The sequence below is a fragment of the Durio zibethinus genome, chromosome 6 (genome assembly GCF_047325235.1).
Source record: "Durio zibethinus cultivar Kanyao isolate XHJ-2024 chromosome 6, ASM4732523v1, whole genome shotgun sequence".
Taxonomy (NCBI): domain Eukaryota; kingdom Viridiplantae; phylum Streptophyta; class Magnoliopsida; order Malvales; family Malvaceae; genus Durio; species Durio zibethinus.
In genome coordinates, this window is record NC_143167.1 from 7,343,449 (window position 1) to 7,370,857 (window position 27,409).

General features: G+C 31.9%; 6 protein-coding genes, 2 long non-coding RNA genes and 1 pseudogene across 14 annotated transcripts; 4 read left to right on the plus strand and 5 right to left on the minus strand.

Annotated features, from left to right (window-relative positions):
- Positions 1-775: 775 nt before the first annotated feature.
- On the minus strand, positions 776-2,710 carry LOC111284964 (uncharacterized). Of its 2 annotated transcripts, XR_002689646.2 has the most exons (4): positions 2,572-2,710; positions 2,019-2,197; positions 1,115-1,209; positions 776-1,022 (listed from the first exon to the last, which is right to left on the minus strand). It is a non-coding gene; the product is annotated as an uncharacterized LOC111284964 (long non-coding RNA). The 2 variants fall into 2 exon arrangements; XR_016342776.1 differs by lacking the exons at positions 776-1,022; positions 1,115-1,209 and having other exon boundaries at positions 1,704-2,197.
- Positions 2,711-2,825: 115 nt separating this feature from the next.
- LOC111284962 (large ribosomal subunit protein uL30x-like) lies at positions 2,826-3,635 on the plus strand. Of its 2 annotated transcripts, XM_089762030.1 has the most exons (3): positions 2,826-2,895; positions 3,049-3,135; positions 3,226-3,635. In XM_089762030.1, the coding sequence occupies exons 1-3, from the start codon at positions 2,857-2,859 to the stop codon at positions 3,439-3,441; spliced, it is 342 nt and encodes a 113-aa protein (XP_089618156.1). In that variant the 5' UTR covers positions 2,826-2,856; the 3' UTR covers positions 3,442-3,635. The 2 variants fall into 2 exon arrangements, with proteins under 2 accessions (XP_089618156.1, XP_089618155.1); XM_089762029.1 differs by lacking the exon at positions 2,826-2,895 and having other exon boundaries at positions 2,982-3,135.
- Positions 3,636-4,889: 1,254 nt separating this feature from the next.
- Positions 4,890-6,584, plus strand: LOC149518395 (large ribosomal subunit protein uL30w-like; annotated as a pseudogene). The gene is made up of 5 exons (XR_016342778.1): positions 4,890-5,020; positions 5,398-5,575; positions 5,668-5,764; positions 5,844-6,014; positions 6,504-6,584. The product of XR_016342778.1 is annotated as a large ribosomal subunit protein uL30w-like (transcript).
- Positions 6,527-7,235, plus strand: LOC111284961 (large ribosomal subunit protein uL30x-like). The gene is made up of 3 exons (XM_089762031.1): positions 6,527-6,584; positions 6,675-6,777; positions 6,860-7,235. The coding sequence occupies exons 1-3, from the start codon at positions 6,544-6,546 to the stop codon at positions 7,073-7,075; spliced, it is 360 nt and encodes a 119-aa protein (XP_089618157.1). The 5' UTR covers positions 6,527-6,543; the 3' UTR covers positions 7,076-7,235.
- A 148-nt stretch (positions 7,236-7,383) lies between these two features.
- Positions 7,384-11,492, plus strand: LOC111286256 (uncharacterized). 2 transcript variants are annotated; one of them, XR_016342777.1, is made up of 4 exons: positions 7,384-8,492; positions 9,107-9,270; positions 9,366-10,915; positions 11,294-11,492. XR_016342777.1 is itself a non-coding variant. In XM_022876139.2 (3 exons), the coding sequence occupies exons 1-3, from the start codon at positions 7,892-7,894 to the stop codon at positions 10,443-10,445; spliced, it is 1,845 nt and encodes a 614-aa protein (XP_022731874.2). In that variant the 5' UTR covers positions 7,384-7,891; the 3' UTR covers positions 10,446-11,492. The 2 variants fall into 2 exon arrangements, 1 of the variants encoding a protein (XP_022731874.2); XM_022876139.2 differs by having other exon boundaries at positions 9,366-11,492.
- Positions 11,493-12,629: 1,137 nt separating this feature from the next.
- LOC149518396 (uncharacterized) lies at positions 12,630-14,280 on the minus strand. The gene is made up of 2 exons (XR_016342779.1): positions 13,885-14,280; positions 12,630-13,768 (listed from the first exon to the last, which is right to left on the minus strand). It is a non-coding gene; the product is annotated as an uncharacterized LOC149518396 (long non-coding RNA).
- A 2,244-nt stretch (positions 14,281-16,524) lies between these two features.
- Positions 16,525-19,426, minus strand: LOC111285348 (pentatricopeptide repeat-containing protein At1g15510, chloroplastic-like). Of its 2 annotated transcripts, XM_089762032.1 has the most exons (2): positions 18,044-19,426; positions 16,525-17,788 (listed from the first exon to the last, which is right to left on the minus strand). In XM_089762032.1, the coding sequence occupies exons 1-2, from the start codon at positions 19,368-19,370 to the stop codon at positions 17,001-17,003; spliced, it is 2,115 nt and encodes a 704-aa protein (XP_089618158.1). In that variant the 5' UTR covers positions 19,371-19,426; the 3' UTR covers positions 16,525-17,000. The 2 variants fall into 2 exon arrangements, with proteins under 2 accessions (XP_089618158.1, XP_022730492.2); XM_022874757.2 differs by having other exon boundaries at positions 16,525-19,426.
- A 683-nt stretch (positions 19,427-20,109) lies between these two features.
- LOC111286602 (uncharacterized) lies at positions 20,110-25,552 on the minus strand. 2 transcript variants are annotated; one of them, XM_089762033.1, is made up of 5 exons: positions 25,448-25,552; positions 23,637-24,584; positions 21,610-22,057; positions 21,022-21,513; positions 20,110-20,669 (listed from the first exon to the last, which is right to left on the minus strand). In XM_089762033.1, the coding sequence occupies exons 2-3, from the start codon at positions 23,676-23,678 to the stop codon at positions 21,635-21,637; spliced, it is 465 nt and encodes a 154-aa protein (XP_089618159.1). In that variant the 5' UTR covers positions 23,679-24,584; positions 25,448-25,552; the 3' UTR covers positions 20,110-20,669; positions 21,022-21,513; positions 21,610-21,634. The 2 variants fall into 2 exon arrangements, with proteins under 2 accessions (XP_089618159.1, XP_022732383.2); XM_022876648.2 differs by lacking the exon at positions 25,448-25,552 and having other exon boundaries at positions 23,637-24,120; positions 24,232-25,260.
- On the minus strand, positions 21,037-21,498 carry LOC149518397 (uncharacterized). The gene has a single exon (XM_089761558.1). It carries the CDS (start codon positions 21,496-21,498, stop codon positions 21,037-21,039), a length of 462 nt encoding a protein of 153 aa, XP_089617684.1.
- Positions 25,553-27,409: the final 1,857 nt, after the last annotated feature.

The window sequence follows — 27,409 nt, forward strand, 5'->3', positions numbered from 1 at the left end:
TGTTGTTAAAAAAATTTTATTTTATTTTAAACATACCAATAAGTGATTACTCTTGATTTGATTAAAATTAAATGTTATATATTTAAATGAGAATTAGTTAAAATGTTATATTTTGATTTAAATGTTTAGCTAAAAATATAATATGTTGTAGCATCTTTTTATTTTTTATTTTTTTTATTTATGTTTAGAATTAAAACACTTTTTAACTTCTTTTTTTTTTCTATGACGAATGCATGTAATAACTATTTGATAAATTTTTTTTGTAAAAAAAATGAAATTACGTTTATTTTCATCAAATTGTTCTATTCTATGTTGAGACCCAATTACTTCTCCGTATAATGAAACATTAATTCTTGTTCAAACCAACTAACTAAAGAACATGCACATTTTCTGAAATACTAGCAAGTTCAGTAACAAAATAAAGAAAACATGAATTTAATTAACAGAACAATACCACATGATTCCACATTATAAATTCATTTCGATAATCATAATAAATTTATAATTTTCATATTTAATTAACAGCTTTTTTTCTCTTTTAACATGAAAAACCCAAAATTTTTTTTTTCATTTTAATTGAAACTTTTTTTTAGAAAATAAACTTATAAGTGACTTAAAATTAAATAGTTTATTGATCTAAAACCTTTTTTTTAGCTTGTAAGATATTGGAAGAAATTAAAAAATTAGTTACTTTCCATTTAAAAGTTTTATGTCTTACTGTAGCAGAAAGGAAAAGATTTAAAGGTTTTGAAAAATGAGCTGGATAATGTAGATATAAATTTACTGAAATAGTATTATACTATAAAATGATTGATATAATATTGGAAATTATCACCCACACTAATATTTAACATATTTACCTTAATTTATGCCAAAACAAACTTACCTTCTCTACATCTTAACATCCCGATGCCAAATACTTCCCACGGATTCGAATGATAAACAAAAGCTTAGCTTCTGGATCGACATAGAATCCTCCCTTCAACTTCGCCTCCCCTCCCGCTTCAAATCAACTCTTCTTCCTAACGGTTAGAGACCACACAATACAATTCAGACACTTTTATGATTTGATAAATACAAATTTACATAAACCCAAACAGAACAACATATTCACCTCAGTCTCATACTCCTTTGCATATTGCTTAGCTCTAGTATAAATCAGCTTGCGATTCTCAACTCTCTTTTTTTTTGCAGCTTTAAACTCCCATTCTTCATTTTTATCAAGGATTTAAGAAAAAAAGGATTCCAATTTCACGTCTTAAATAAATTAAATAAAATGAATGGACTAGAATCAACAGTATCCTATCAAACTCGATAGTATGGTAGGAAAAAATATGAATCTTTCTACCATACTATCTATATCTATTATTGTAATGTATAAAGATACAAGCTTAATATAGATGAATCTACAATATGTATCTTCATACATGTCGATATCAATTAAATATATGTAATGAAATATATGTAATGTACATAGTATCTCAATTTTATTTCTTCGCTTGATTTATTTTATTTGTGTTGATTTCAATCAATCTGAAATAATTGAAAGGCAAGTCTTACAATTTTTTAATTCTTTCATTTCATGGAACTTATTTTGAATTTAACTTCTTTTCTTTGATCCATGATATGAAATGAGTCAATAAAACATGGCATAAATGAAATTCCTAAAATAATAAATAAAACAGGGAGTAAGTGTGCAATATGTGACTACACTAAGGCAAGGCAAGATCTTATTAAATAAAAGAACTACTTTTTTCTCTTTAAAGAGTATCAGTAAAGAGGGAAGGAAATTAAAACAAATAAATACAGAAAAAAAGGGGGGTTCCTTGTCCCTCATTGTCCATATATAACTCTAGTAAGAGCTGATTTCTCTTATTCTTTTTCAAAAGTGACTCAGCAATCACACCCTTAACCTCCTCACCTATCTCTAGTCAAAATTATATCAAGCGAAAACCAATCAGGAAACAAGTTCTACATATATAACATTCCAAGAAATCCAGACAGAACAGTAGATTTACCTGAGCCTCGTACTCCTTTGCATATTGCTTAGCCCTAGTGTAAATAAGCTTGCGGTTCTCCACTTTTTTCTTCTTGGCAGCTTCAAGCTCCTGTTTTTTGGCAAGCTCCCATTCTTCATTCCTCTTCCTCCTCTTCAAGAGTGACTCTGGAATCACAGCCTTAACTTCCTCACCCATCTCTAGTCAAAATTAATCAAACTAAACCATTCAGTAAACAAGTTCTACATATCTCAGAGTCCTATAAGGGAAATTAAAACAAAAAACACTGAAACAATGAAATGAGTTGTCTTAATAAAGCTTATTACTGACTAAATCCTGCACAATCTAGGTAAGAAGAAAGACCCATTTTTCAAATAAGCAATTACATAAGAAACAGGAAATTATGCAGGCATCCATGCCATTTAAAGGACTGATAAAACAAAACCAATGCCTATAGGAATAAATAGTTAATAAATTTAAGCAAAACACAAAAATAAACAATGAAAATACGGATTTCTCATCAAAGAAAATAAAGGAGGGTTTTGTTTAACAGAAAGTAGAGCGGAACGCTCACCTCAGGGGACTGTGGAGAGTCGGATCTGGCGACCGAAGAGGATTTTTAGAGTTTTTGCTAGTGATAAATAGGAGGCAGAAGGAAACCAATAAAATTTTAGATATATAGGGTTTTGCTAGGTTTCTCATTCAACGGCGGGGATTCAATTTTTTCCTCAAAAGCATTCGCTGCCGTTGATGTAACCAACCAAAAGTTCAAGTACGGTCAGAAAGTTGTTATCCAAATAGTGGTTTTACAACAAAAGACACTGGTAACAAAAAATCGAAATTGTTGTGTTCTTATCGAATGCAGATTTTTAATGGTGTTTTCTTTAAAGTGAACAAGGTAACGATGAACATGCTTCACCGAGTTGAACCTTATGTGGCTTATGGGTATTTTTTACATTTCCTGCTTCCTCACTTTCCCTTTTGATAGTTTTATATACTTGCCATGTCTTATTTCTTAGTAATGTTTGTGTCTAAATACCCAAATCTCAAGAGTGTGCGGGAATTGATTTACAAAAGAGGTCATGGGAAGTTGAACAAGCAGAGAGTTGCTTTGACTGACAATGCAATTGTTGAGCAGGTCTGTATCCTTTTGCATTTACTTAGTTTCATGTTGGTGCTGAACAAATACTGAGCACAATTGTTTTTTTTGTTTTTTTACTGGTCACAGGCTTTGGGCAAGTTTGGCATCATCTGTGTGGAAGATCTTTTCCATGAGATAATGACTGTGGGATCTCATTTTAAGGAGGCTAACAAGTTCCTCTGGCCCTTTAAGCTAAAGGCACCATTGGGAGGTCTGAAGAAGAAGAGAAACCATTATGTTGAAGGAGGAGATGCAGGCAACCGTGAGAATTACATCAACGAGCTAATTAGGAGGATGAATTAAACTTGGTCTTATTAGTTAATTTACTGGTTGATGTATTTTTAGTTTATTCGGAAAGGTGTTGAATTTCTTTTGGAAGTTGGAAACAATTTTTGTTAAAGCTGGAAGATTTGCATGGTGTTAGCATTATTCTACCTTGTGACTGAACTTTCTCATAAGTTTTGTTACCTTAAGAAATTTTATTGCATTCAGATGGTGAGATGGTATTTCGAAACTGCATCTGCTACTTGCAGGTTGCAGCATGTTGGTCTTTTCATAGTTTGGTTCTTTTGAATCATGAGTTTAAATGAACTCTCCATTTCACAGGTTCAATAGACTACTCCTCTACAAAATCTTTAGATCCCACTTTTCTCTTGTTGGCTTAACCTTAAATTGAGATATTCTTAAGATGGCAATATCAAATAGTAGTAAGAGAGATCAATTATATTTGATTTGATTAGATGAGTTTAGATGATAACAAAGGGCAGTAGTTTCAAACAATGGCCAAAAGTAAGCAACCGAAAGTTCAAGTACGGTCATAAATTTGTTATCCAAATAGTGGTTTTACAACAAAAGACATTGGTTGCAAAATTATTCATTTAGTTTAATAAGAATGAAAAAAAAAAATTAACCGTCCATAAAATATTAAAGTTACTATTAGCAAAATTAATTTTTATGGGTATAAGTTTGGGACTAAATTTAAAAGAATAAGAAAAAAAATTGTCAATGTTGAAATAATAATAAAAAAATTTAAGAATTGCATAAATCAAGTGCAATTTTGATTTTATAACTTTGATAATTAAAAAAAAATCAATTATTTATCCTCATGAAATGCACAATATTAGAAACACACATACAATATTCCTGGTATAAAAATCACTATCATCTTATAAACACACAATATTAAATTAAAAAATTAAAACATAAAAAATTAAAAATAATGTATACAATAAAACCAATTGAAGTATGTTTTTTTTTTTTTTAAATAATCGTAATTGAAATGTTAATAAAACTATTAAAACTACAATTTTTGTTTCAAATGCTTATTAATATTAATATATGAATTCACCGTAAACTTAGTTAAAGTTAAAATCGAGTCGAATTGTTAATTGATTATAATATTACTTTTTTTTATAAATATTGAAATAAATAATTTAAAACAAAAAAAATATTTTAGAAAATATAACGAATTAGTCCAAAAGATTCTTTACATCCTCGCTTTTATGTATTTTATAAATTATAGTAAATTGTATACAATATAGATTATAGATAAGTTAAAATGTATGATGATTGATGAAGTAAATAACTTTAGGGAGAAAATAGCAAAAAAAAAAAAGTCCAAAAATTTTATGAGTTGAAATTGGTCTCGACTTTTAGCGTGTGGAAGCTTCCAATTTTAGGTCCGTCCAAAAGTAAATGGGCTGTAAAATGGGTATTTTTAGTTGGATCATGGCAGGAATCTCTTATTTTATTTTATTTTTTTTACTCAAAACCTGACAGTCAAAAGCCCAAATCCAACCCTAAAAACCCTAGATTCAGGAAATCAGTATATTTGTTAGATCGTGATAATTGCAGAAACCTTAAATTATTCTTTACCACAGAGGTAAGCTTCCGCTGCCCTTTCTGGCAAACCCAATCCCTTTTAATTTCTTTGCTGAAAAATTGTGAGAGTGGAACATCAATTATTTGCAAAAATTTGTATGTTTGTTCATTGGTTATTTTTCTGTTTTTCTTAAATTTTATCAACAATTTATTCGTTTATGCATTGATTTCGTTTTATCAGTTCTTGAAATGACATGGTACTTCCTCAATTTCGTTTTTTTTTTTTTAAATAATTGCTTGTTAGAAAAAAAGTGTCTTTCTTCTTACTTTTTTTTAGGCTAGCCCATGTCGTTGTGTGTCTGTTTTTTCTTCTTGGAATGTTATATATGTAGAACTTGTTTCCTGATTGGTTTTGGCTTGATATAATTTTGACTATAGATGGATGAGGAGGTTAAGGCTGTGATTCCTGAGTCACTCTTGAAAAAGAATAAGAGGAATGAAGAATGGGAGCTTGCCAAAAAGCAGGAGCTTGAAGCTGCAAAAAAGAAGAGAGTTGAGAATCGCAAGCTGATTTACACTAAGGGTTAACCAATATGCAAAGGAGTACGAGGCTCAGGTAAATATGCTGTTCTGTTTGGGTTTATGTAAATTTGTATTTATCAAATCATAAAAGTGTTTGAATTGTATTGTGTGGTTTGTAAGCGTTAGGAAAAAGAGTTGATTCAATTGAAGCGGGAGGCAAAGTTGAAGGGAGGATTCTATGTTGATCCAGAGCTAAGCTTGTGTTTATCATTCGAATCTGTGGGTATGTGTTTATTGTGACATTTCATTGGCTTATGAATCTAAATTCTAAATAGTAACATGTTGTGAATGTTTGTTTTCCTTATCAATGCCATGCATCCAAGGACAAGAAAGATCTCGCAGCTCTTGCGTTTGAGACAGGTAGCTTACCAAATCTTTTCCAAAACTAAGAGGAATAAGGGTTATGAGAATCGATTCCCCACTTTTACCTGTGTGTATGTCGTGTGTGTATTAAGTGAATTTCCCTTTGAGGGGTAAGATGTGTGTTAAGATATCCGGTTCAAATAACCTTGCTCTTTTAATGTGTTGCTGTTTTGTTTTTATAATTTGAAGTTGTTGAAACTTTAGGTGTATTTGTATTGCTTGGGGATTAGGCGACTCTATGCTCCATAAACTGAAAGTTAGTTTTTTTGTTACTGCCATTGGTAGTTTGGTTGATTTGTAGTGGTTTTTTGCTGCTACTTGGCTAAATTGAAAGTTATTGTAACTTTGGGCAGTTTGTCATTTTGATGGTGCAACTCAAAATTGGAAATTAATGTTGTAGCATCTTAGTGATTGTGAACTTAGTGTCAAACTTTCATGTTTTTTTATAATGCTGCTTTGCCATGGTAACTCTGGGCCTCTCTTTCTAACACTGTAGGGAGATGGTGATTGTTAATGTATATGTTACTATTTAACATTTTCTTCTAATAAATAAGTCCAAGTGGAATCTAAATTGTTGTGTTTGCTCTTTTCCTATGAAGATTTTCAATGGTGTTTTTCTTAAAAGTGAACAAGGCAACAATGAACATGCTTCACATGGTTGAACCTTATGTGACTTATGGGTATCTTTTGCCTTTCCTGCTTCCTCACTTTCCCTTTTGATAGTATTTTATACTTGCCAAGTCTTATTTCTCAGTAATATATGCTTCTAGATACTCTAATCTCAAGAGTGTGCGGGAACTGATTTACAAAAGAGGTTATGGGAAGTTGAACAAGCAAAGAGTTGCTTTGACTGACAACGAAATTGTTGAGCAGGTCTGTATCCTTTTGCATTTACAAGGTTTCATGTAAGTGCTGAACATTTAGCAAGCTCGCTTGTTTTCTGTACTGGTTACAGGCTCTTGGCAAGTTTGGCATCATCTGTGTGGAAGATCTTATCCATGAGATCATGACTGTGGGACCTCATTTTAAGGAGGCCAACAACTTCCTCTGGCCCTTTAAGCTCAAGGCACCACTGGAAGGTCTGAAAAAGAAGAGAAACCGTTATGTTGAAGGAGGAGATGCTGGCAATCGCGAGAATTACATCAATAAGCTAATTAGGGGAATGAATTAGACTTGCTGATCTCAATTTCTTTTGGAAGTTAGAAACAGTTTTGTTAAAAGCTTGGAAATTTGCATGGGTTTACCATTATGCTGCTTTGTGACTGTACTTTCTCAGAGTATTGTTGCCCTCAGAAATTTTATTGCTAATACACTTAATTTGGTTATTTCTACTTGGAGCATTTTGTTTGTTATTTCAATAGTGTGGTTCTTTTGAATCTTTAGTAATATGATGTGCAAATATATATAAAATTTTTTAAATTTAAAATAATTTTTAAAAATAGAGTAAAATTTATGTCTTAACTTATGTTCTTCTATTGGAAATAAGTATTTTCTAAGCTTTTATCTTCTATTAAGAGTATTACTTGAACAATTTTTTTAAAAAGAAGTATTTAAACAGAATATAAATAAATTACTTAAAATATGTTTATATAAACCTTTAATTAGATTTTACTTCTAATGATAATTAATGAATTTTATTCACCTAATTATCTTGTATTTGTATCTTTAACATATTTGTTCCAATGTTTACACCGTCCAAACGCCCGAAGCCGTGTGACTGTCTGCAATTTCACTGCCGATATCACCGATCACCGCCACAATTCCACAGCTGCCCAAAATTCAGATCAAGCTTTTCCCTTTATACTTTTTGCACAGTTTAACACAATTAATTTTGCTAGACAATTCCATTCGTTAATCTTCGCATTAAAAAAAAAAAAAACAAAGTCACCATTGCCAGCCCAGACAAAGCTTTTGCTAGAGTTGTAGAGACTATAGAAAGATCTATGAATTCTGCAAATCAATTCCAAAAGTCCTAAGGCCAAGAAAAATGGTGGGTACTCCAAAGAAACACTTCCTCGCTTTCCTCCTCCTCCTCTCCTTCTGCAGCCTTCTCATCCTCCTGTACTCCCCTCACCCAAATCCCATCTCTACCCAAACCTATACTCTAAATTCCCACTCTATCCCCACCACCCCAGCCTTTTCTCTCACTATCAAAGTCCTCACTTTTAACCGCCTCAACTCCCTCACCCGCTGCCTCACCTCCCTTTCCAACGGCCACTACCTCCCCGACCACCCAGTCCACCTCCACATCTTCATCGACCATTTCCCTAACCAATCCCATTACTACATCGCCCCCAAACCTCAGGACTCGCTTGGGATTCTGCGGTTTATTGATGGGTTTGAGTGGAAATGGGGTCAAAAGATCGTTCATTACAGAACCACCAATGTGGGTCTTCAGGCCCAGTGGTTAGAAGCCTGGTGGCCTACTTCTGATGATGAGTTTGCCTTTGTTGTGGAAGATGATTTGGAGCTTTCACCATTGTTTTTTAAGTATTTGAGAGCTTTGATCTTGAATTATTATTACAATGCTTCCAATTTTAGTCCTTTTGTTTATGGGGCTTCCCTTCAGCGACCAAGGTTTGTTCCAGGTACCGATTTTTTTCTGGGTTTCCTCGGCTCTTTTGATAGTTTTAATGATATTTTTTTCTCTGCTTAATGTGGAATGCATGTTATTTCGCAAAAAAAAAAAAAAAAAGGGTTGATGGGCTATCCTGTGATTTAATAAGATAATGTTGTTTTGAGAACTGATTTATTTTTCAAATCAAAGGCACACCTCATCCATATTCCATGCCTCCAAAATGCCTTTTCATTTTTCAATCTAGGTTATGGTAAGAGTTTGATAAGGTGGAACCATTCAACAAGCTAATTGCAGGGCATATTATTAACATTTCCTAATTGCCATGCTTTACATAAATATATTTTATTCATTTTTCCATGTTTGGTTTGGTAGCTGAGCTCCACATCATTTAAGATCTTTATTACTGCTACATAGTTGATTGGTTTTGGCCTCTTCAGTTGTAAGTTGTAACTGTAGTGGGCTTGCCCATTGCTTTCTGATGCAAATCATTAAGTGCATATCTTTACTTATCATTTTGTTACCATCCATGGCAAGATTATTGGTCTAACAACCATTAATGCATGATCTTAATTATCTTTTTGAGATTTACCGACATTCCTTCATTTATATGCTTGATAAATCCAGGTAGACAGGGAAACAAGATGCTGCTGGATAGCACCTCAGGACTTTTCTTGTACCAACTGGTTGGCACCTGGGGCCAGCTCCTCTTTCCAAAGCCTTGGAAAGAATTCAGGTTGTGGTACGATGATCACAAGGCGAAAGACATAAAGCCATTTCTTGATGGGATGGTAATTTATGTTGTTTTAGCTCTTTCCTTTAATTTTCGTTGTTCTTATATTTGGTCTTTATTTTCAATCTAATAAATTCTATAAACTATACACAGGTTACCACGGGATGGTACAAAAAGATGGGAGAAAGAATATGGACTCCCTGGTTCATTAAATTTATTCATTCTCGTGGCTATTTTAATATCTACACAAAATTTCTGGACGAGAAATCACTTAGCGTCTCCCACAGGGATGTCGGTGTCAACTATGGAAAAACAGCAGGGCCAGACTCTCAACTATTGGGTGTAAATTCTCTTGATAACAATTTCCTGGAAATGAAATCTTTGAGTACCATGAAATGGTATGATTTCTGTTTCAGGGAAGTAGTTCCTGGAAGAGTTGTAAGGAACTTGAATGATCTCGGGTCTATTCTTCCCTCTGTGCAGACAAAGCAAACAGTTCTGCTTGTGAGCCTATTTGGGGTATCAGAGGCAGTCACTAGAAACCTTCTTTGCCACTTTGAGAGGCTAAATATTTGGAATTACATTTTCATTGGTCCTGCTACTGACTTTCTGTTTGATCTTGCTCGAAGGGGACATCCTGTGATTGATGCAGACCAATTTCTCAACAATATCAGATCATATAAAGCAATTGGAATTCAAGAGTCAAATGCTAGGCTTATGAAGGATATTCTGTTGAAGGCTTATGTTGTCAAAAAATTTTTAGAATTCAGTTATAATACTTGGGTAGTGGATGGAAACATGGTTTTTGTCAATAATGACACGTTTCTCGGGTATATTGATTCCACAGACAACTTTTATGCAGTGGAGAGCTTGGACCTTTTCTTTGTCAGGAACTCACCTTCTGCTCTCAAAGTTTGGGCCGATGATTTTGTGCATGATGTTGCAGCTATGTTGGAAAAAAGTTCACTACCTAGAGATAGCAGACAATTTGTATCTGTAATTGCAAAGCGACTGGAACAAAAGAGATTTACAGTTAAGCGAATTGATGATAATAGCTTTGGTATGAAAATTGGTAACCAAAAACTCAATCAAACCTTGATGGCCAATAAAAAGACTGTTTATTGGTCCAGAGAGTTAGATATGGATTCCATCCAGAAGAGGCTTCAAGAATTGAGTCTATGGGTCATAAATAATGACTTTTCCTGCACAGCTGTAGTTTGTCACAAGTCATAGCACTCATTTAAGTTTTCAGACTTGCATCTGATGCTTAATTTATTGTACTTATTGCGAGAGTTTTCATTGAAGCTCAGGGTGAGTTAAAAGCCAACAGAGTGTGAGGCAGTAGCATATTTTGAAACAGAAGAAATTTCGTGTATCGTCTTTTCAACGCTGAGAGGCACATTGCGAGCAATTCATAGGCCAAGTACGGCTGCACATTTGACCACTTTTGTTGTTTGGTGCTAGGAATGATAATGCTAGAAGAGTTCTAAGAGATTGTTTGGAGATTTTCTCTCGGTTAACGCTATGTTTGGTTCACCGGAATTGTCGTTCCAATTCTTGCCTATTCCAGATGGGACCACAGCTTCAAACATATGGTTCATATTTGCAGTCAGAATACTGAATTCTGTCGGAAAGATGATTCTGGATCTCAAGGGAATAGATATCTTTGACATCCTTAGGTATTTTCAATTCCACAGACTAAGGTATTGCTTTCAATTTATTTCCACAGCGTACCCTTTTCTCCCCTGCTCTTCATCTCTCATCTCTCATATCTCTCTCTGCCTCTCTTCATCTCTCATCTCTATCTCTCTCTTCAGTCTTCATCATCCTTTCCTTTCCCAGCCAGCGACCGCGGCAGCGACAGTCCCCTATTTCTCTCCATTCTAGGTTTGATTGTTTGTTTGTGTTATTTGGGTTCCTCATAACTGGAGTTCTGTTATTTAGGTTCTTCAGGGGTGAGAAAATTGCTAAAATGATCTTTGTAGATTCTCATTTCCTCTGGTATGGTTTGTTAATGCACCTTTCGTATATTGCTGGGTTCTTCGAGGTCAAAATGAGAATCACCATGCTTTTTGTCTCAGGTGATTGAAGCCATGGATTATTACAGAGCCAGAAGTAATGTTAAGTTGTTGTCGCTGCTGGTGAAATTTTTAGAGTGATGAGCTCTTGCTTCAGAGAGAGGAAGAAATGGGGAGAGTGATGGAGAAAAAGAAAAGAGAAAGAGAAAAAAAAACATGAATTTTTCTTAATTTAATTAATTAATTAATAATTTTTATTTAATTTTTGTCAAGTAATTTTTATTTTTTTATATTAATTTTTTTATTAATAATTTTTTATTAATCAATTAATAATTAATAATAAGAGAGAAATAAGTTAATTAATAATGTTTATTAATAAATTATGATTAATATTATTTTTATCAATAAATTATAATTTAATAAAAAATAAAATAGTCTTTTAAGTTTATTTTAATATATTTTTTTAACTAATCGAATATATTAACATCAATTTTTAATATATTTCATTTCAATGAATTAAATATCTTAATAATTATTTTATTCTATTATTGTTATTTTCTATTTTCATTGAATATTAATTTCATTTTGCGAATCAAATACGTGTAAAGGTAGTGGCGGATGACAGAGAAATAGGACATGGGTAAGGAACATAGGAATCAAACTCAATGCAATGAACATGTGTAAGGAACATAGGAATCAAACTCAATCAATGAATCTCCGAAACTGAGCAAGCTGAGTTTGAGGATAACATGCCAAGGCTTTGGAGTTTTGTTGGAAATGTGAGTTTCCCCAAATTCTTTAGAGGCGATTTCGGTAGCAGGAATTATAAATCCGGAGAGACATTCTTAAAGCTACGTAATCTTTTTTATTATTTTTTCAGAATGGAAGTCAAAACGTAATTATATATATTTTTTGATCTAAAAGTTGTTAAGATTGAAACTCAATTTTTGAAATTAGAATATTAACATTTAATTAAAACATAATTAACATAATTATAGCTTTCGATGCATTTGTTGTTGTTCCTCTGAAATTGGGACTTGAAATGGAATTTTGAGATAAGTGGGGTGAGATATATAGGAGTGAAGAAGATTATATAGCATATTTTGTGTATAAGATTATAAATAAAATATGATAAAATTATATATAATATGATTAAATTAAATTAAATAATATTATTTTACCTATAAAGGTTATGATATAATAATTTTATTTTATTAGTCAAAACTATTTTTTTTAATTTTATATAATTTAAATTATTAATATAATTTTTAAAAGTATAATTGGATATGTAAATTTAATCTCATTAATTAAAAATAATTCTCTTTACTTGATGAGAATTGTATCATCTTATATTAAAATGATGATTAATTTTTTTCATCTTTTAAATACAAATCAAATATAATATAAAATAATTATTATTTTTTATATATGAAATATGACAATATATCATTATATAATTTAGGATCTCAAAGCTTGCTTATTATATATAATTCAAGATCCAAAAGCTTGCTTATTGTGTAAGGACTGGACTGGATGTAGCTCTGCGCCTTGAGAAGAGCGATGCCAAAGTGCAGTATAAAATGGTTGAAACTAGCGTTCTTGCAAAAGTTTGACCAGCTTGACACTCCGGAGATGGCCTGCCTGGAGTGAACTCCTACAAGAAAAGATCCTCAACCACTTTTTCGCTTAGTTTAACATTATTGATTTGTGATTGAGAAAAAAAGTTTAGGATAAAAATATTATTTAAAAATTTTAAGTATTCTATAAAACAAATGAAATATCTAAGACATGTATAAAATAATAAAAATTTATAAATATGAAGATAATAAAATTATTTTATTTACAAAAATTACTGTTATATTAAAACATCTCTGTAGCTTTTTTTTTTTGTTTTGAATTTATAAATCAAGCTTTTAAATTAAAAAATCACATTCTTTTATTGTTTAATATTGGATTTGAATAAAAAGTAGCTTTGAAAAACAAAAAGCTCTTTCAACTTCAAAACTAAACTAACTCTGGTTGATATACGAAATTTAAAATATGTAGATAAGGGGTTGCAAAGAGAGAGAATGAAAGAATACGAAAAATTCTTCTTAGTTATTAATTACCTTTCATACCCAAATAATTTTTTGATGTTAATTTCAAGTCTGCCCCTGTCTGCATGTCTTGGGAATTTCGCTCACAAAAGACAACAGAAGGAAGAAATACAAGAGAAACAAAAGGAATTGCTACAGATCAAGGCAAAACCAAGATAGCACAAAATTGAAGCCATTGAATTTGAATGTGAAAGAAAAAAAAAACACTTGGAAAATATCTAAACATGTTATATATATATATATATATATATAAGCCAAAATATTTTGTTCACATTCAAATGCAATGGCTTCAAAATTTTCTCTAAACTTGGCTTTGCATACCTCTGATGCTATTTGTCTTGTTCCTCACTTATTTCATCCCATGCTCTCTTCACTTAGCTTCAAGCTTAAAGCTTAAAGCTAATTCCTCTTTGCTTAGTGCCATCTGCCGTCGTTTTTTTTCCTTCATGCAAATCCATAACTCTCTCAATCAAAAGGACAAGAAATGAGTGTTTTTCCCACCCAACACTCTACCAATAAATTAATTTATAGAAGAAGATGATTAAATGAGAGACCCACCACATAGGCTACGCGGTTAACGAATAATATCGTGGATCAATTTGATTGGCTAGAAACCGTTTTTGTCTTCCTCGCTTTTTCCTTTCTGTTTACCGAGAAAACTCTTTTGATTTTTGTTTGACACATTCTAAGAAACTTTCAAGCAATGGGGGGGATGAAAGATGCAGGCATCACCTAAATGTTGTATCAAATATCATATTCCATTTAAAAGAAAAAGGAAAAAAAAATAAAATTTTATGTAATTGAGAATCGTAGCAATGTCGTTAAATGGGCAAATATTTCTTTTGAATTTTAGCTTTACTTTCTTTCGTTACCTAAAGAAAAAGAAGAGAAAAATACAAATGAAACTTAGAGTGCAAGAAAGCAGCCAGAAACTATACGTTAGTTTTTGGAATTTGAAGAAAAACATCAATAATTTCATTTCCGTTTGAACACGGTAACACGGTTTTTTTTAATTGATTCAAACGTTTTTCTTGGATTGCAAGAAAGTTTCTCGATACTCCCTAAAGGCATATTGTCTGTTTCTCCTAACTAATTTTAGGATGTCTCTATCCCAGTATCACTGTTTACAGTTACGGGGCCACGTGTCAATGGAAATAACAATCTCCTTCTTTCAATTCCTTCCTCTTCTTTTTGTTTAACTGGTTGTTTCCTAGCTTCTTCCACTTTGTCTCGTCTAATTAACAAGGTTTCCATATGACAAACGTTTTTGTTTTTTGGTTTTTTTTTTATATTTTTATTTTTTACAAAAAATAAATGCATGTATGATCAAAAGGTAAAATATGTCATTAATCACTTAATTATAAATCCGACAATTCATATTATTATGTCGTATTTTATGTTAAAAATGATTTCAAACATGACACAAATAATTTTGATATAAATATGATACAAATATACCAATAATATAAATAGTTTAAACTAAACTTGACAATGTATAACGTGATATGGTGATACGACATAAATATGATAAAAAAAATAAGATACGAAAGTGACACAACTTAAAATTGTAATAATAACTATGTATGAGTTTAACAAAATAAAAAAAAATTATATTTTTTATTTTCGTGTCAATACAAATTATGACACGTAATTTTAATATAAAACAAGATACAAATACATAAATTTTAATATTTTATATGACATGAATACACGAATAGTTAGGTCTACTTTAACACGAATGCAACATGTTTATTATATATGTTATATGTCACATGACACAATTAATATGATTATATACGAATAACACAATTACATATTATTAATTATCCAAATAATACGACACAATATGGTTAACATGATTATATACAAATAACATGATTAAACATAATTAATCTATTTATTTAAACACAAAATATCATTTAAATTAGTATTTAAACAAAAAATTATTAAAAAATTAAATATTTATAATATATTTAAATACTAAAATGATATGATAAATATGACTATTAATTTATTTTTTAAATAAATTAAAATAAATTTTAAAATTTTTTATGTTATAAACAGTACTGTACCTTAAATGTGTTATTATTGTTTGATATGAATACGATACGAATAATATTATATCTTAACAATGTTAACACAATTAAGATACGAAACATAATTATACTAAACTCATGTACAATTTTTACTGTGTCATATCATATTTAAAATTGTCAAAGTCGTCTTGCATCATAGATTATTGCTGTTCATTGGCGGTTAGAAAACCTATAAAGTTTCCTTTTTTATTCTTCACCTCTTCGAGATTAAAGGTGTAATTGGTCGAGTTTAAATTGATATAGTATTAAGTTCGAGCTTAAGCTCGATTTGAAATTCTTGACTTGAAACTCAGCTCGAACTCGATTAAATTTTATTTTTCGAGCTCGAGTTTAAGTTCGACTTGAAATAAAAATTAAGCTACTCAAATTTATTCGATTAAGCTCTATTAACATGTTAAAATAAATTCGATTCTTATATTCAATAAAAATTAGAATATTTGTGTTCGAGCTCGAGCTCTAGTTTGATATTTTTATTAATTAAAATAATAAAAATATATTTCAATATAAAAAACTTGATTAAGCTCGCAAGTTACTCGAGCTGACTATAAGAATATTAAAACTCGACTCAATTGATGAATCAAACTACTCAAGTTTGACTAGATAATAATCAAATTGAATTCAAATTATATTTAAATTAAATCCGAATAATTTATAAGTATTAATATATTATTTACACTTGGATTTTAATGAGCTTTGATTTTTGAAAATCCTCTCAAAATATCTTAGATCTAGATCAAAAGCAAAAGATTCCCCATTGCCAAGACCACCATCACCTTGCTGAATGCCCAAATTCCTTCTACTTCCTTTCTTAGATCTAGAAACCTTAACAAGAAACCTCAAACAACTAAGCTGAGATTTCAAAATACCCATCACAACTCCACTGTTTTCTGTTACTTAAAAAGCCCAAAACCACAAATATAAAAGAATTCTCAAGAAAACCCAAAAACAAAACCATTAGAATCTCTTCTTTTATGTATATTTGCTGCTAAATTTTTTTGTGAATTTTATTGTGAATGACGCTTGATTGCTGAAAATTATTGTTGATTTAGTCATTAACGGCAGGGTGACCGAAAAAAAAAAAAATTTACTCAAACGTTAGGGATTAAATAAAAAATTAATAATTTAGTGATCATTTTAAAGTTGAATGACTATTAATGTATTTTACCCTTCGTCAAATTCTCTATCCCCTCCCCAGATTCGCACCGTCGAGTGCTGAAACAACCTTTCCTCATCGAATAGGGCTGGTGGGGAATGGGAAGTGGCCACGCTGAATCAATCCCCTCCCTCTTCCCTCTTCCCTCTTCCCTCTTCCTGCATCTCTCTTCCCAAAATGAATGGTGTGATACCTTAATAATGCCCCAAAAGAATCACAACACAAATGACAACGTAGTCTACCAGGATAACACTTTTCAACTATACTCTATATATAGATATATATATATATATATATATATATTTATATAGGTATGCGCACCTAAAAGTCCTTCACAAGTGAACACAGAGCTGCCGAAGATCTCCTTCAACAAAAATCTCATCAGCTTAACTGCCAAATGAATCTTAAAATGGTCATAACAAAATTTAACTGTATCCAGCAAGCCAGAGGGTTGGATCCAATTTTTCCATTCTCTCTCCAACCACAAAAGCATGAACCTGGTCCTGGATATGAACCCAACTGCAACCAGGGTTCTTCCTTGCTCCCCTCAATTTCATCAATTCCCTAATCCCGTTTGCCTCATCCCACTTCCCTGCTTCAGCAAACATATTTGAAAGAATTGTATAGTATCCACTATGCTGGGGCTTTAACTTGAACAAATTCTCAGCAGCCGAACGCCCTAGCTCAATATTTCCAAAGATTCTGCATGCTCCGAGTAAAGCACCCCAAATATTAGCATCTGGGGTAATGGGCAGGCTTTTAATAAGTTCAGCTGCTTCTTCCAGTAGGCCAGCCCTGCCAAGTAGATCAACCATGCACGCATAATGCATTTGTGTTGGCTCAATTTTCTGGGCCTTCATTTCTTCGAAGTATTTTCTCCCTTTCTCAAGTAGTCCTCCATGGCTACAAGCTGATAGAATAGCAATATATGAAACTGAATCATACACAACGCCATCATCCTTCATTTCTTCAAAAAAGTTGATGGCCATGTTTAATTCACCTAGCATTCCATAACCTAGTATCATAGTATTCCACGAGGCTACGTCCTTGTGTTGAATCTGGTAAAAGAGCTTACTGGCCGTGTCGATTCGTCCACATTTAGTGTAGAAGTCCAATAGGGAATTAGCAACAAAGAGATGAGCATGAACATGCTTTCTTACTGCCAGTCCATGGATCTCTTTCCCTTGCTTTAATGCGCCTTGATTTGCACAGGCTGAAATAACACCGATGAATGAAACTACATCATGTTTCATACCAATGAACCCCATTTCTGAGAATAAACTCACAGATTTTGACCAATCATTAGTTAGAGAATAGCCTACAATCAAAATATTGTAAGAGACTTCATCCTTAACAGAGTTGTTAAAGACATTTTCAGCAAGATTTAGGTATCCACATTTTGCATACATGTCTGTCAGAGCATTAGAAACAAACAGATCAAAGTTAGATCCCAGACGAATTGTCCTACCATGAATTTCTTTTCCATTTTGAAGAAATCCTAACCGTCCACAAGCTGGCAGAACATTTGTTAAGGTAATAGAATCTGGAACCTCACCATGAGCTTGCATTTCTCTTAGTAGTTCTACAGCCGCTAATTCAAGCCTGTTTTGTGCAAAATTTGCTACCATGGCATTCCACGAAACAACATTTCTTCTTGCATTCATTTGGTGAAATACATTTGAAGCTGCATTTGAATGACCTGATTTGGCATACATATCAATCAAGGAGTTGGAAATGAAAACATCATGTTCAATACCAATTCTCAAACTAAAACCATGAATCTCCTTTGCTAAATTGAAGAATTGTAATCCAGCCAGCACCGGTATCATACTTGAAATAGTTATGGAATCAGGTGTGAGCCCTACCTTCATCATCAACCTAAATATATCCAACGCATCCTTATTAAGCCCCATGTAAGCTAGGCTAGTAATTCTTGCATTCCAAGAAACCTTATTCTTTTCCACCATTTCATCAAAAACTCGTTTTGAATCCTTCACATTCCAACATTTCCCATATGCATCAATCAATGCATTCCCAATACTAACCTCAAAATTTAATCCAACCTTAAAAATACTCACATGAATCTGCGTCACCAACCGTTTATCTCCAACCACTCCACAAACAGGCAACAAAGTGACAAAAGTAACCATGTTGGGCTTAATCCCAGAAGTAAAATTCATCTGGGAGAAAAAATTAAGCGCCTCCAAGTAACACCCATTAACCGAAAAAACCCCAAGAACCGCATTCCATGACACAACATCTCTCTCACGCATTTCATCAAACACTTTCCTCGCTTCCCGCAAACTCCCACAAGCACCATAAAACGACAAAAGGGTATTCCCTAATAAAATGTCCGAATCAAACCCAGTTTTAATAACAGCCCCATGAATCTCCAAACCTTTCTGAAAACAAAAAACATCGGCACAGGCCTTGAGAATGAAAGGAAAAGTATGAGCATCAGGTTTTATTCCGATTCGAAGCATTGTATTGTAAACTTGAAATTGAAATCCGTCACGATTAAATCTAGCAATGGATAAAGCACGGATGAAGGTGTTCCATAAGAAGGGTGTTTGAGAATAAGGAAGAGCTTGTTGGAATAGAAGGTGACAAGTTGAAGGGGAATTGAAAGCGGCGTAGCGGAGAATGAGAGCGGCGGAGAGAGGAATATGAGTGGGGAGGAGGCCATGGAGAATGGCGAACGCGTGAGTTTGCTTGGTGTGGATAAAAGAGTTGGATTTGGGGCAGAGGGAGAGGAGAGCTTTGGTTAGATTATTGTAACATGACTTTACGTGCATGCTGATGTTGCAATATGCTTCATCAAAACATTACTTAGATACGATAGGTTGTTTAGACTTTGATGGCATTTCAGTGTCTATATATAAAAATAATTTTATAAATGATTTCTTATATGTTACCGTCTAAATAAATACTACTCAATTAATTATACTTATTATAACAAAAATTATTATTAATTAAATTCAAAATTTAATTCAATTAATTCATACAATTATATTTAAAAATTAATATTTAACAAAATTAAAATTTAGATCCAAATGATTACATTTTTATTCTTATTATCAAACTAAAATTTTTTATATAAAAAATCATTATTGATCGATAACATATACTAATAAATTACATGTATTAATACTATATCAAATATAAACACAATTATTTACTCAATTCTCATTTCTATACTCAAAAAATCTTTGTCAAAATCGAAATCTCTGGATCAAATAAAAATCAAAATCAAGGTAACAACTTACAAGCCTGCACGGGGCCTCAGCCTTCAAACCAAAGATTAAGCATTTTTTTTCCAGTTTTCATTTTACCTAGTTTTACAAATAATCTCTAACAAATTCCATTTATCACTTTGTAGAAAATGCTAAGAAAAACTAATGCTAATGGTTGTTCTCTGCTGATTGTATCTTTCAGCACCAGCAGATTCAGCAATAATCAGCATTATAACCTTTCAACTCTTGACATGCCTTTCTACCATTCAATTAAATCTGATAATTGAAGACACAACATAAAAATATCTAAAAACGATATAATTTAAAATTTTGATAAATAACATGAGTCAAGTTAAAAACAAAAAATATATTTTGTGTTTGATGTGTACATATGCATTGTGAGATAAAAATTTTCCTATTTTACATATGTTTGATATAAAACAGAAAAATACAAAAAATATTATGTCTATATCCAACAAACTCTCGTTTGAGAAACATAGAAGGTCTGAAATGAGACTAAGGCAACCAATAGAATGAGGGAAAAAACGAATAAAGATTTAAAGGAAAAAAGTATTCAACTATCTTAACCCCGCAACCTTTTCAATAACCACTTTTTTCTTTACCTCTCATCCAATTTCATAAACATCCTGGCCCTCCTATCATCAAAAGAAAGATACTCACAAGCGTCAACTATAAGATCATCGTCAAAGGCAGGAATTGTCTGCATCATTTGAAACAGTCTTTCCGTCAATGCATCAGCAATCCTACCAATGTTTTCTGCCATAGCACTTCATCTCTAACATTACATCATTATTATGCCTCCTCTTTAATGTCTCCTTGGATTGTTAAGATGATTAAGGTCTGGAAGAAATACAGATCAAGTAAGCAGAGTGAAATGAAAACAACAATTGCATAAAAGCAACTCAACCACAAGGGTTGTTATTTAGTTGTTCAGAATTCATGCATATGCATAGAAGGAAAGTCGTTCAGAATTCATGCATATGTGTAGAACTTATTCTTTCTACAGATCCTTTTTCTTTCTTTAAAAAAATGGAAAAATTTTAAGCAGAAACCATTCAATTTAACATTTTCAAGAAACTGGAAAGTTCTAGATCAATGATAGAGTTCCAATTAAACTTGAAGAACGGCATGCAAACTTGACTAATCCATAAATTGGTTTTAAAATACTCTCAAATACTTTCATTCACTGTACCTTGATGCCCTCTCTCTAATCCGAGTCATTAGCGATAACCATCTTTTGTCTCTCATCCCATTCAAATCCTTGCTGAGAGAGGAGTTCTTTCACAAGTCTGTATTGTTTCTTCCAGGTCCTGAGCCTGTTTCTAATATTTTCTGTTGTCAATTCCAATGAAAACTTTTTGTTTAGAACAGAAAGAGCAGCTCTATATGCCATTGGTTTAAAACTTTTCTGAAGCTTATTTCCAAGAGTCACTTGCTCCACCAGCTGTTCTGTCAAACATCGGTCCATCTCATCTGTCCGTAATATGTACTTCCCTTTGTCTTTTGCAACATCACTCTGATCGTAAAACTCCGTATCTGCAGCTTCATTATTTGCTGTCAAATTTACATCATCATTAGTACTATTTAATAAACCTCCAGGAAGATCATCACAACCAAAGATGGCACATAGCTCATTGTAGTTTCCGATGACCTGTCCTCGGAAAGACATAGCATCTGGATTTCTCTGTTCCAAAAAAAGAAGGAAACATAAATTCAAGAAAGGCTCAAACAGTATATTATGAAGAGAATCATCATTCAAATCTGAAAAAATTTCCTTTACCTTAATATATTGATTCCATGCAGAGTCATTTGCTATGATCATAGTGTGTTTTATACCATTCAAAATCACTGTGATGCAGGAGCCCCTTCAGAATCTCATAATGTTTCTTCCACGTCTTGAGATGATTCCTTACATGCTCTCTTGTCAAGTCAAGCTGAAACCTTTCATTCAAAGCTGAATCAGCTGCCACATATGCTGCAGGTCGTAATTTGTTGTCTAATTTACTCTTATTCCCAAGTTTGACTTGCTCTGCAAGAACCTTGCTGAGGCATTGGTCCATCTCATATGTCCACCTCATGTTCTTTGCTTGATCTTTGACCTTGCCACCATTCTGAACAGGGGAAATATCAACAGCCTCTGCAACCTCATTATTATTGCCAAAGATTGTGCACAAGTTATCATAGTTTTCAATAACTCTTCCACTGAAAATCCTGGCATCGGGGTGAGCCTGTAAATGAAACAGGAAAATAGCCAGAAGATAAGGACAATAGATGTTGAACATCAACAGGAGTCAAACAATCTAACTTAAAGAAAGCACATTAATTTTTTGTTTGGAAAACATCAGATTATCCGCACATGCACAAGCATACACTAACATGTACATACACACCAAGGATGCACATCATCACATGGGAGCAGGATATAATATATATATATATATATATATATATATCTGGTTATTTCAGTCCATGTTTTGTTATTTTATCATATAATATAAATATTACCGCCATATAATTTTTGTTTTTCTTTTTTCTCTCAATATCAAAGATGTAATAAACCTTTTATTTTTGACAGAAATATTCAAATTCAAACCTAACAATAACATAAACGATGCCCCAAAGGCCCAAAACAGAAGGAGACTTTAAATGAAATGAAAAGTCCATTAAAATGTAAGAAAAAGGAAGCTCAACCAAACGAATTATATTCTTCACAATTGCCAGTAAGAAAGTAGAAGCACTAAAGAGGAGAATAAATTGGAAATAGAGAAGGAGGACAGGCCGACAGGGGATGTTTCTCAAATAGGAATAAGAAGCTTGCACAACAAGAAATGAAGCTGGATCCAAAGGAAGTCTTAGCGTTCTCTCAAGTTAGGGTGCAAAGTGCATAGACCAGAGAAGAGACTCCTTTATTGTGAATGCCATCAAGTGGTTTGCTCTTTCCGTTCTTCCATTCCTTAAAGTTTAAGTCTTAGATTAAACTAAACCCAAATAATTTTGACAATTATAAAAATATATGATTAATCAACTCTAGTCCATATCTCTCTATAATGCTCAGCCTAAAATCCTCAAATTTACCAATAAATTATTTAGATTCTATTATAGAAGTATTTATCAACTAATTATTCTCTCAACTTACTTCTTATCTTAGTTTAATGCCCCGAGCAGCACCATCAGCCCAACAATTTTCACGCCTAACCACATGACCTTCAAAAGCTTAAGCGCAAGTTGGTAACATTATTGACTTGAACCCTTATTTGGGTCCATCATTCACATTAATATCCAATCTGTGATGGGGCATGATACTTGGTGCTGTTCAAACATTCAGAATAACATAAAAGCCTACACATTTTGTTAAGAATTTGAGCTGAACTAAAGACAAGGGCAATAAAGTAATCATCTTTCCTTCTCTCTCTGTTATTTCTCTTCTTACCATCCACAATTTTCTTTCTTTTATCTCGTCTAAAGAGTTTTCAAAGGTTAGTAACATAAAAAAAAAAAAAAAATAACCAATGTAAACACAAATGTATTTTTTGCCTAGTAAACAAAAAGCCTTTTATTGTGTTATCAAAGAGGGGCATTGCAAAACCCATATATCAGGATTTATGAAGCATTTGAAGCAGTTGCGCTTTAGAACCTGGAATCACCTGCTAATGTAATTTTTTAAAAAATTTAGGATATTAGAATATCCTAGATAAAATCTTTTGCTTTCCAACTGAAATTGAAGCTGTGGAAGAACCCACTTCCGTGCAGTTGTGATAGCCTGAAAGTATCTCATATGTATAAAAGTGTTAGTTATAGTGGACATACCTTGACATAGTTGGTCCATACTGAGTCATCTGCAATGATCATCTTTCGTGTTTTATCCCATTTGAAACCAGGATGAGAAAAGAGTTGCTTTAAAGTGCCATACTGTTTCTTCCAAGTTTTAACCCGATTCCTAATGTGATCTTTTATCAATGCAAGCGCAACTTTATAATTTAGGTTGAAAGAGCAGTGTCATATGCCTCCCACTGTAAGGTACTGTCCACTTTATACCCTTCCTTCACTTTCTCCGCAAGACTCTTAAATAGGTAGTAATCCATTGCATCAGTCCACCTCAAGTTTTTGATGTGGTTGTCATCACTCTGAATGTCAGACGAACTGACAGTGTCTAAACCATCTTCACTGGCAGCAGATTGCATTTGAGTTTCTGCATCATTTTCCAAACAGCCTGCTATTGATTGATCATTGCCCATTCCCAATAATAATACGTAACTCATTATAATTGACAATGCATCTTTCTTGGAACCGCCTAGCATTGGGATGTGTTTGAGGGAAACAAAAGACCATCACATTATCAAAGTCAGCTAGGATTTTCAAAATGTTGATGTGATAGTAACTGTCTCAAAGTGCAAAAGTATACCTAGATGTAATCATTCCACATAGAAGCATCTGCAACAACCATCCTTCGCTTCTCATCCCAATGAAATCCTTTGTGCACAAGAAGCTCTTTTAAGATCCCAAACTGTTTTTTCCATGTTTTTAGCCGATTCCTTAGATGCTCTTTAGTCAAATCAAGCCCAAATATTTTGTTTATGACATTTAGTGCACCCGTACATGCTGCAGGATTTAAACCGTTTTCTGTCTTATTACCCTTCTTTACTTGCTCAGCCAGTAGCTTGGCAAGGCAATGGTCCATTTCACTTGACCAGTGGAAGTAATTTCCCTTTTCTTTAGCATTGGAACTGCATGTCTGGTATGACTTGCGTTACATTTCTGCAAATTTTCATCCACACAATAACACCATAAAACAACATAACCATGAGCAAAGGGAAACTTAGTAGCAGCATACAACAGAGGCATAATTGCTCTGAGTCAAGTCCATACACTGCAAAATTCAAGCTCTAACGTAAACTCAAGGTTCGAAACTCATCCCGAGCCTGATCAAGTTTGATTTCCCAAACTCAAGCTCAATACATTAGGCACGATTAAGTCAAAATAGATTCATACTATTCGATTTATAGATAACACATTATACAGTTGAATATATGTAAGATATTAAAGAATAATAACGAAACTTGGTTAGACTTGTGAACCAACTTGAGCCAAATATTAGAATATTTGATCTCAGCTCGACTCAATAGTGAAAGAGTAATTTATGGCTTGACTCATTTACACCACTAGAACTATGGAATACTGATAACATAATCAACACCCTCAATCTACATTTTGCATTTTTGAATTTTAAAATGAAATTGTTAAAAGAAACCATAAATGAGTTGATGGTTCGTAAAATTCAAAGGCAAAAGCAGATTATTCATTTTCACCATTTCACTTTCACAAAAATAAATACATAAATAAATAAACGGGCACACAGAAAATAAAATTCCCCTACAACAATAGAAAGAAATGAAAATTTTGAGAAACTGAAAAATGCGCAATTAGTAGCCATAAAAATCGAAGGAAAATTCCTAGTTTTATAAAATCAACAGCCTCCTATGATCACCATTTTTTAATAGTCAAACTATTTTTTTCAATTCTATCAAGTGTAATTCACTGCAAATGTGCGATTTTAATCTCCGTAAAAAAATTTAAAACTAAATTAAGGAGGAGATAGAAACGTGATCGAATTCCGTTACCCGCAATTGTGTTAGGTCCGCTTCTTCATCCGCCGCTCCTTTTCACGGCAATGGCGAAAATTTCACATCAAACAAAAATGATTAGTAAAAAATATTAAAATAAAAATCGTCTAAGGATTTTTTTTTTTTTACGTTGAAATATAGTAATTTTTTGTAGTAGAAAAAAAAAATAAATCAATGTCTGGGATAAATACAGAATAAAAATTCTCTTTTTTTTACAAAAAAGAAAGAATAATTATGTATTGACTATTTTACCCATTATTGTAGTTTGAGTAATTCTGCTCGCACATTGATGTTGATATGTATACATAACTATTATTCACGTGAATATTTGATAGGATATCATATTTAATTTAAAAGTTATTTTTACATAGTGATAATAAATTTTTTTAAATTTACAAGTTAAGTTAAGAGACCAACCGACTAGGGCATATCCCATTTTTTAATTTATTTTTTATTTTTAGTATATCTTAAAGAATATATATTATTTTACAATACATATGCTTAAAAGCCAATTGATTTTTAAAAAATCTTTTAAACTTTTTATTATGTATATATATTTAATTAAATAAATTTAATTATTTTTATTTTTTATGATTTTAAAATTTAATTATGTGCATTACGATTCAAAAAATTAAAATTTAACTACATATTATTTTCATTCGCAAGACTGCTTTTAGTAAGATGAGTCTTTAACACCTTTTATTTTATAATCCTATTGGTTACCCTTGCTTCTTGAATCCAACATATCCTGCAGTTAAATAACCATTAAATCTTCATTCCATTGAAGACTGAAATTTAATTAATAATAATAATAAAACTTACTTTTTTTTCAAATGTCTAAAATAAAAGTGTTAAATGTGTTGAACATATAATGATACAATACAATCAACATGATATGGATTGTATTTGGTACAATTTATTGTTACAATCATGAATTGTGTCAAGTATGACTTATATAATTGTGCCTTGTTAGGATAAGGATTTAGGTCTATAAGATTAGTATAGTACGATCGATTAAAGGTTGGTACCAACACGTGGCATATGGACTGACATGACATGGCATGGCACATAAGCACTAATGTGACGTATTGTATCGTATCATAAATGTTATAAATAGGTTTAGTCTATTAACCTTTAATTATATTTTACATTACTCTTATCATATGATAGATGTTCTTGAATCCTTTTAATACTTTATGTTAGTAGTTTATAGAAATTAAATTGTGTTAATAAATCCACTTATAAAATATTTAAATTATTAATAGATAAAATTATAATTTTTTATTTTAATTTATCATTTCTAAAAAAAAAAACTATGAAATTTATATTAATTAAAGATTGATTATGAAAAAATCAAGAATAAAACAAAACACATGATATAAATAAATCATCATATGCTAATGAGGTATTGGCTTTGTGGCAAGGAGGAAGCCCTACAACCTTAAGGTCTTAGATTCATGTCTTATTGTGTTTGGTTTTGATTATTTAATTAAGTCATAATTTATTAATTAATTATACACAAATGTAATAGTTGATTACATGAATGTAATACTTGATTATGAGTGTAATAAATCATCATATGGTGAAAATAAAAAATAAAAAATAATATGATATTCATTTTTTAAAATTTAGATATGTAATATTAGTATTTGTTAATTTTCATATATTACCTTGATAAAATTTTTTAACTATTACTAATAAACTTAAATATTTTATTGAACTATATAAATTATGTGTTTCATGTATTAATTTTATAAATTAATTTTTAAAAATAGTTGAAAGACAAACAAAAAAATTCTAAAAGAAAAGGATAAAAATTTAAAAAATTATTAATAGATCATGTTTGATCCAATACAAGATGGAAAACAATGTCGTGCTAGGCATGGCATTACCTATAAAGACTATAAACCATATATCATATTAAATCATACTATCATTTTTCATAATTTGTATCAACAC

Excerpts from the sequence above, each read along its gene's own strand:
- LOC111285348 (XM_022874757.2), bottom strand. The coding sequence starts at position 19,370 with ATGCACGTAAAGTCATGTTACAATAATCTAACCAAAGCTCTCCTCTCC.
- LOC111286256 (XM_022876139.2), top strand. The coding sequence starts at position 7,892 with ATGGTGGGTACTCCAAAGAAACACTTCCTCGCTTTCCTCCTCCTCCTC. Across the intron at positions 8,493-9,106 it reads GCGACCAAGGTTTGTTCCAG|GTAGACAGGGAAACAAGATG; the intron begins GTACCGATTTTT and ends TGATAAATCCAG. Across the intron at positions 9,271-9,365 it reads AGCCATTTCTTGATGGGATG|GTTACCACGGGATGGTACAA; the intron begins GTAATTTATGTT and ends AACTATACACAG.
- LOC111286602 (XM_089762033.1), bottom strand. The coding sequence starts at position 23,678 with ATGATCATTGCAGATGACTCAGTATGGACCAACTATGTCAAG. Across the intron at positions 22,058-23,636 it reads TATGGACCAACTATGTCAAG|GCTCACCCCGATGCCAGGAT; the intron begins GTATGTCCACTA and ends TTTCATTTACAG.
- LOC111284962 (XM_089762029.1), top strand. The coding sequence starts at position 3,001 with ATGTCTTATTTCTTAGTAATGTTTGTGTCTAAATACCCAAATCTCAAG. Across the intron at positions 3,136-3,225 it reads ACAATGCAATTGTTGAGCAG|GCTTTGGGCAAGTTTGGCAT; the intron begins GTCTGTATCCTT and ends TACTGGTCACAG.
- LOC149518397 (XM_089761558.1), bottom strand. The coding sequence starts at position 21,498 with ATGTCTTTCCGAGGACAGGTCATCGGAAACTACAATGAGCTATGTGCC.
- LOC111284961 (XM_089762031.1), top strand. The coding sequence starts at position 6,544 with ATGAACATGCTTCACATGGTTGAACCTTATGTGACTTATGG. Across the intron at positions 6,585-6,674 it reads GAACCTTATGTGACTTATGG|ATACTCTAATCTCAAGAGTG; the intron begins GTATCTTTTGCC and ends ATATGCTTCTAG. Across the intron at positions 6,778-6,859 it reads ACAACGAAATTGTTGAGCAG|GCTCTTGGCAAGTTTGGCAT; the intron begins GTCTGTATCCTT and ends TACTGGTTACAG.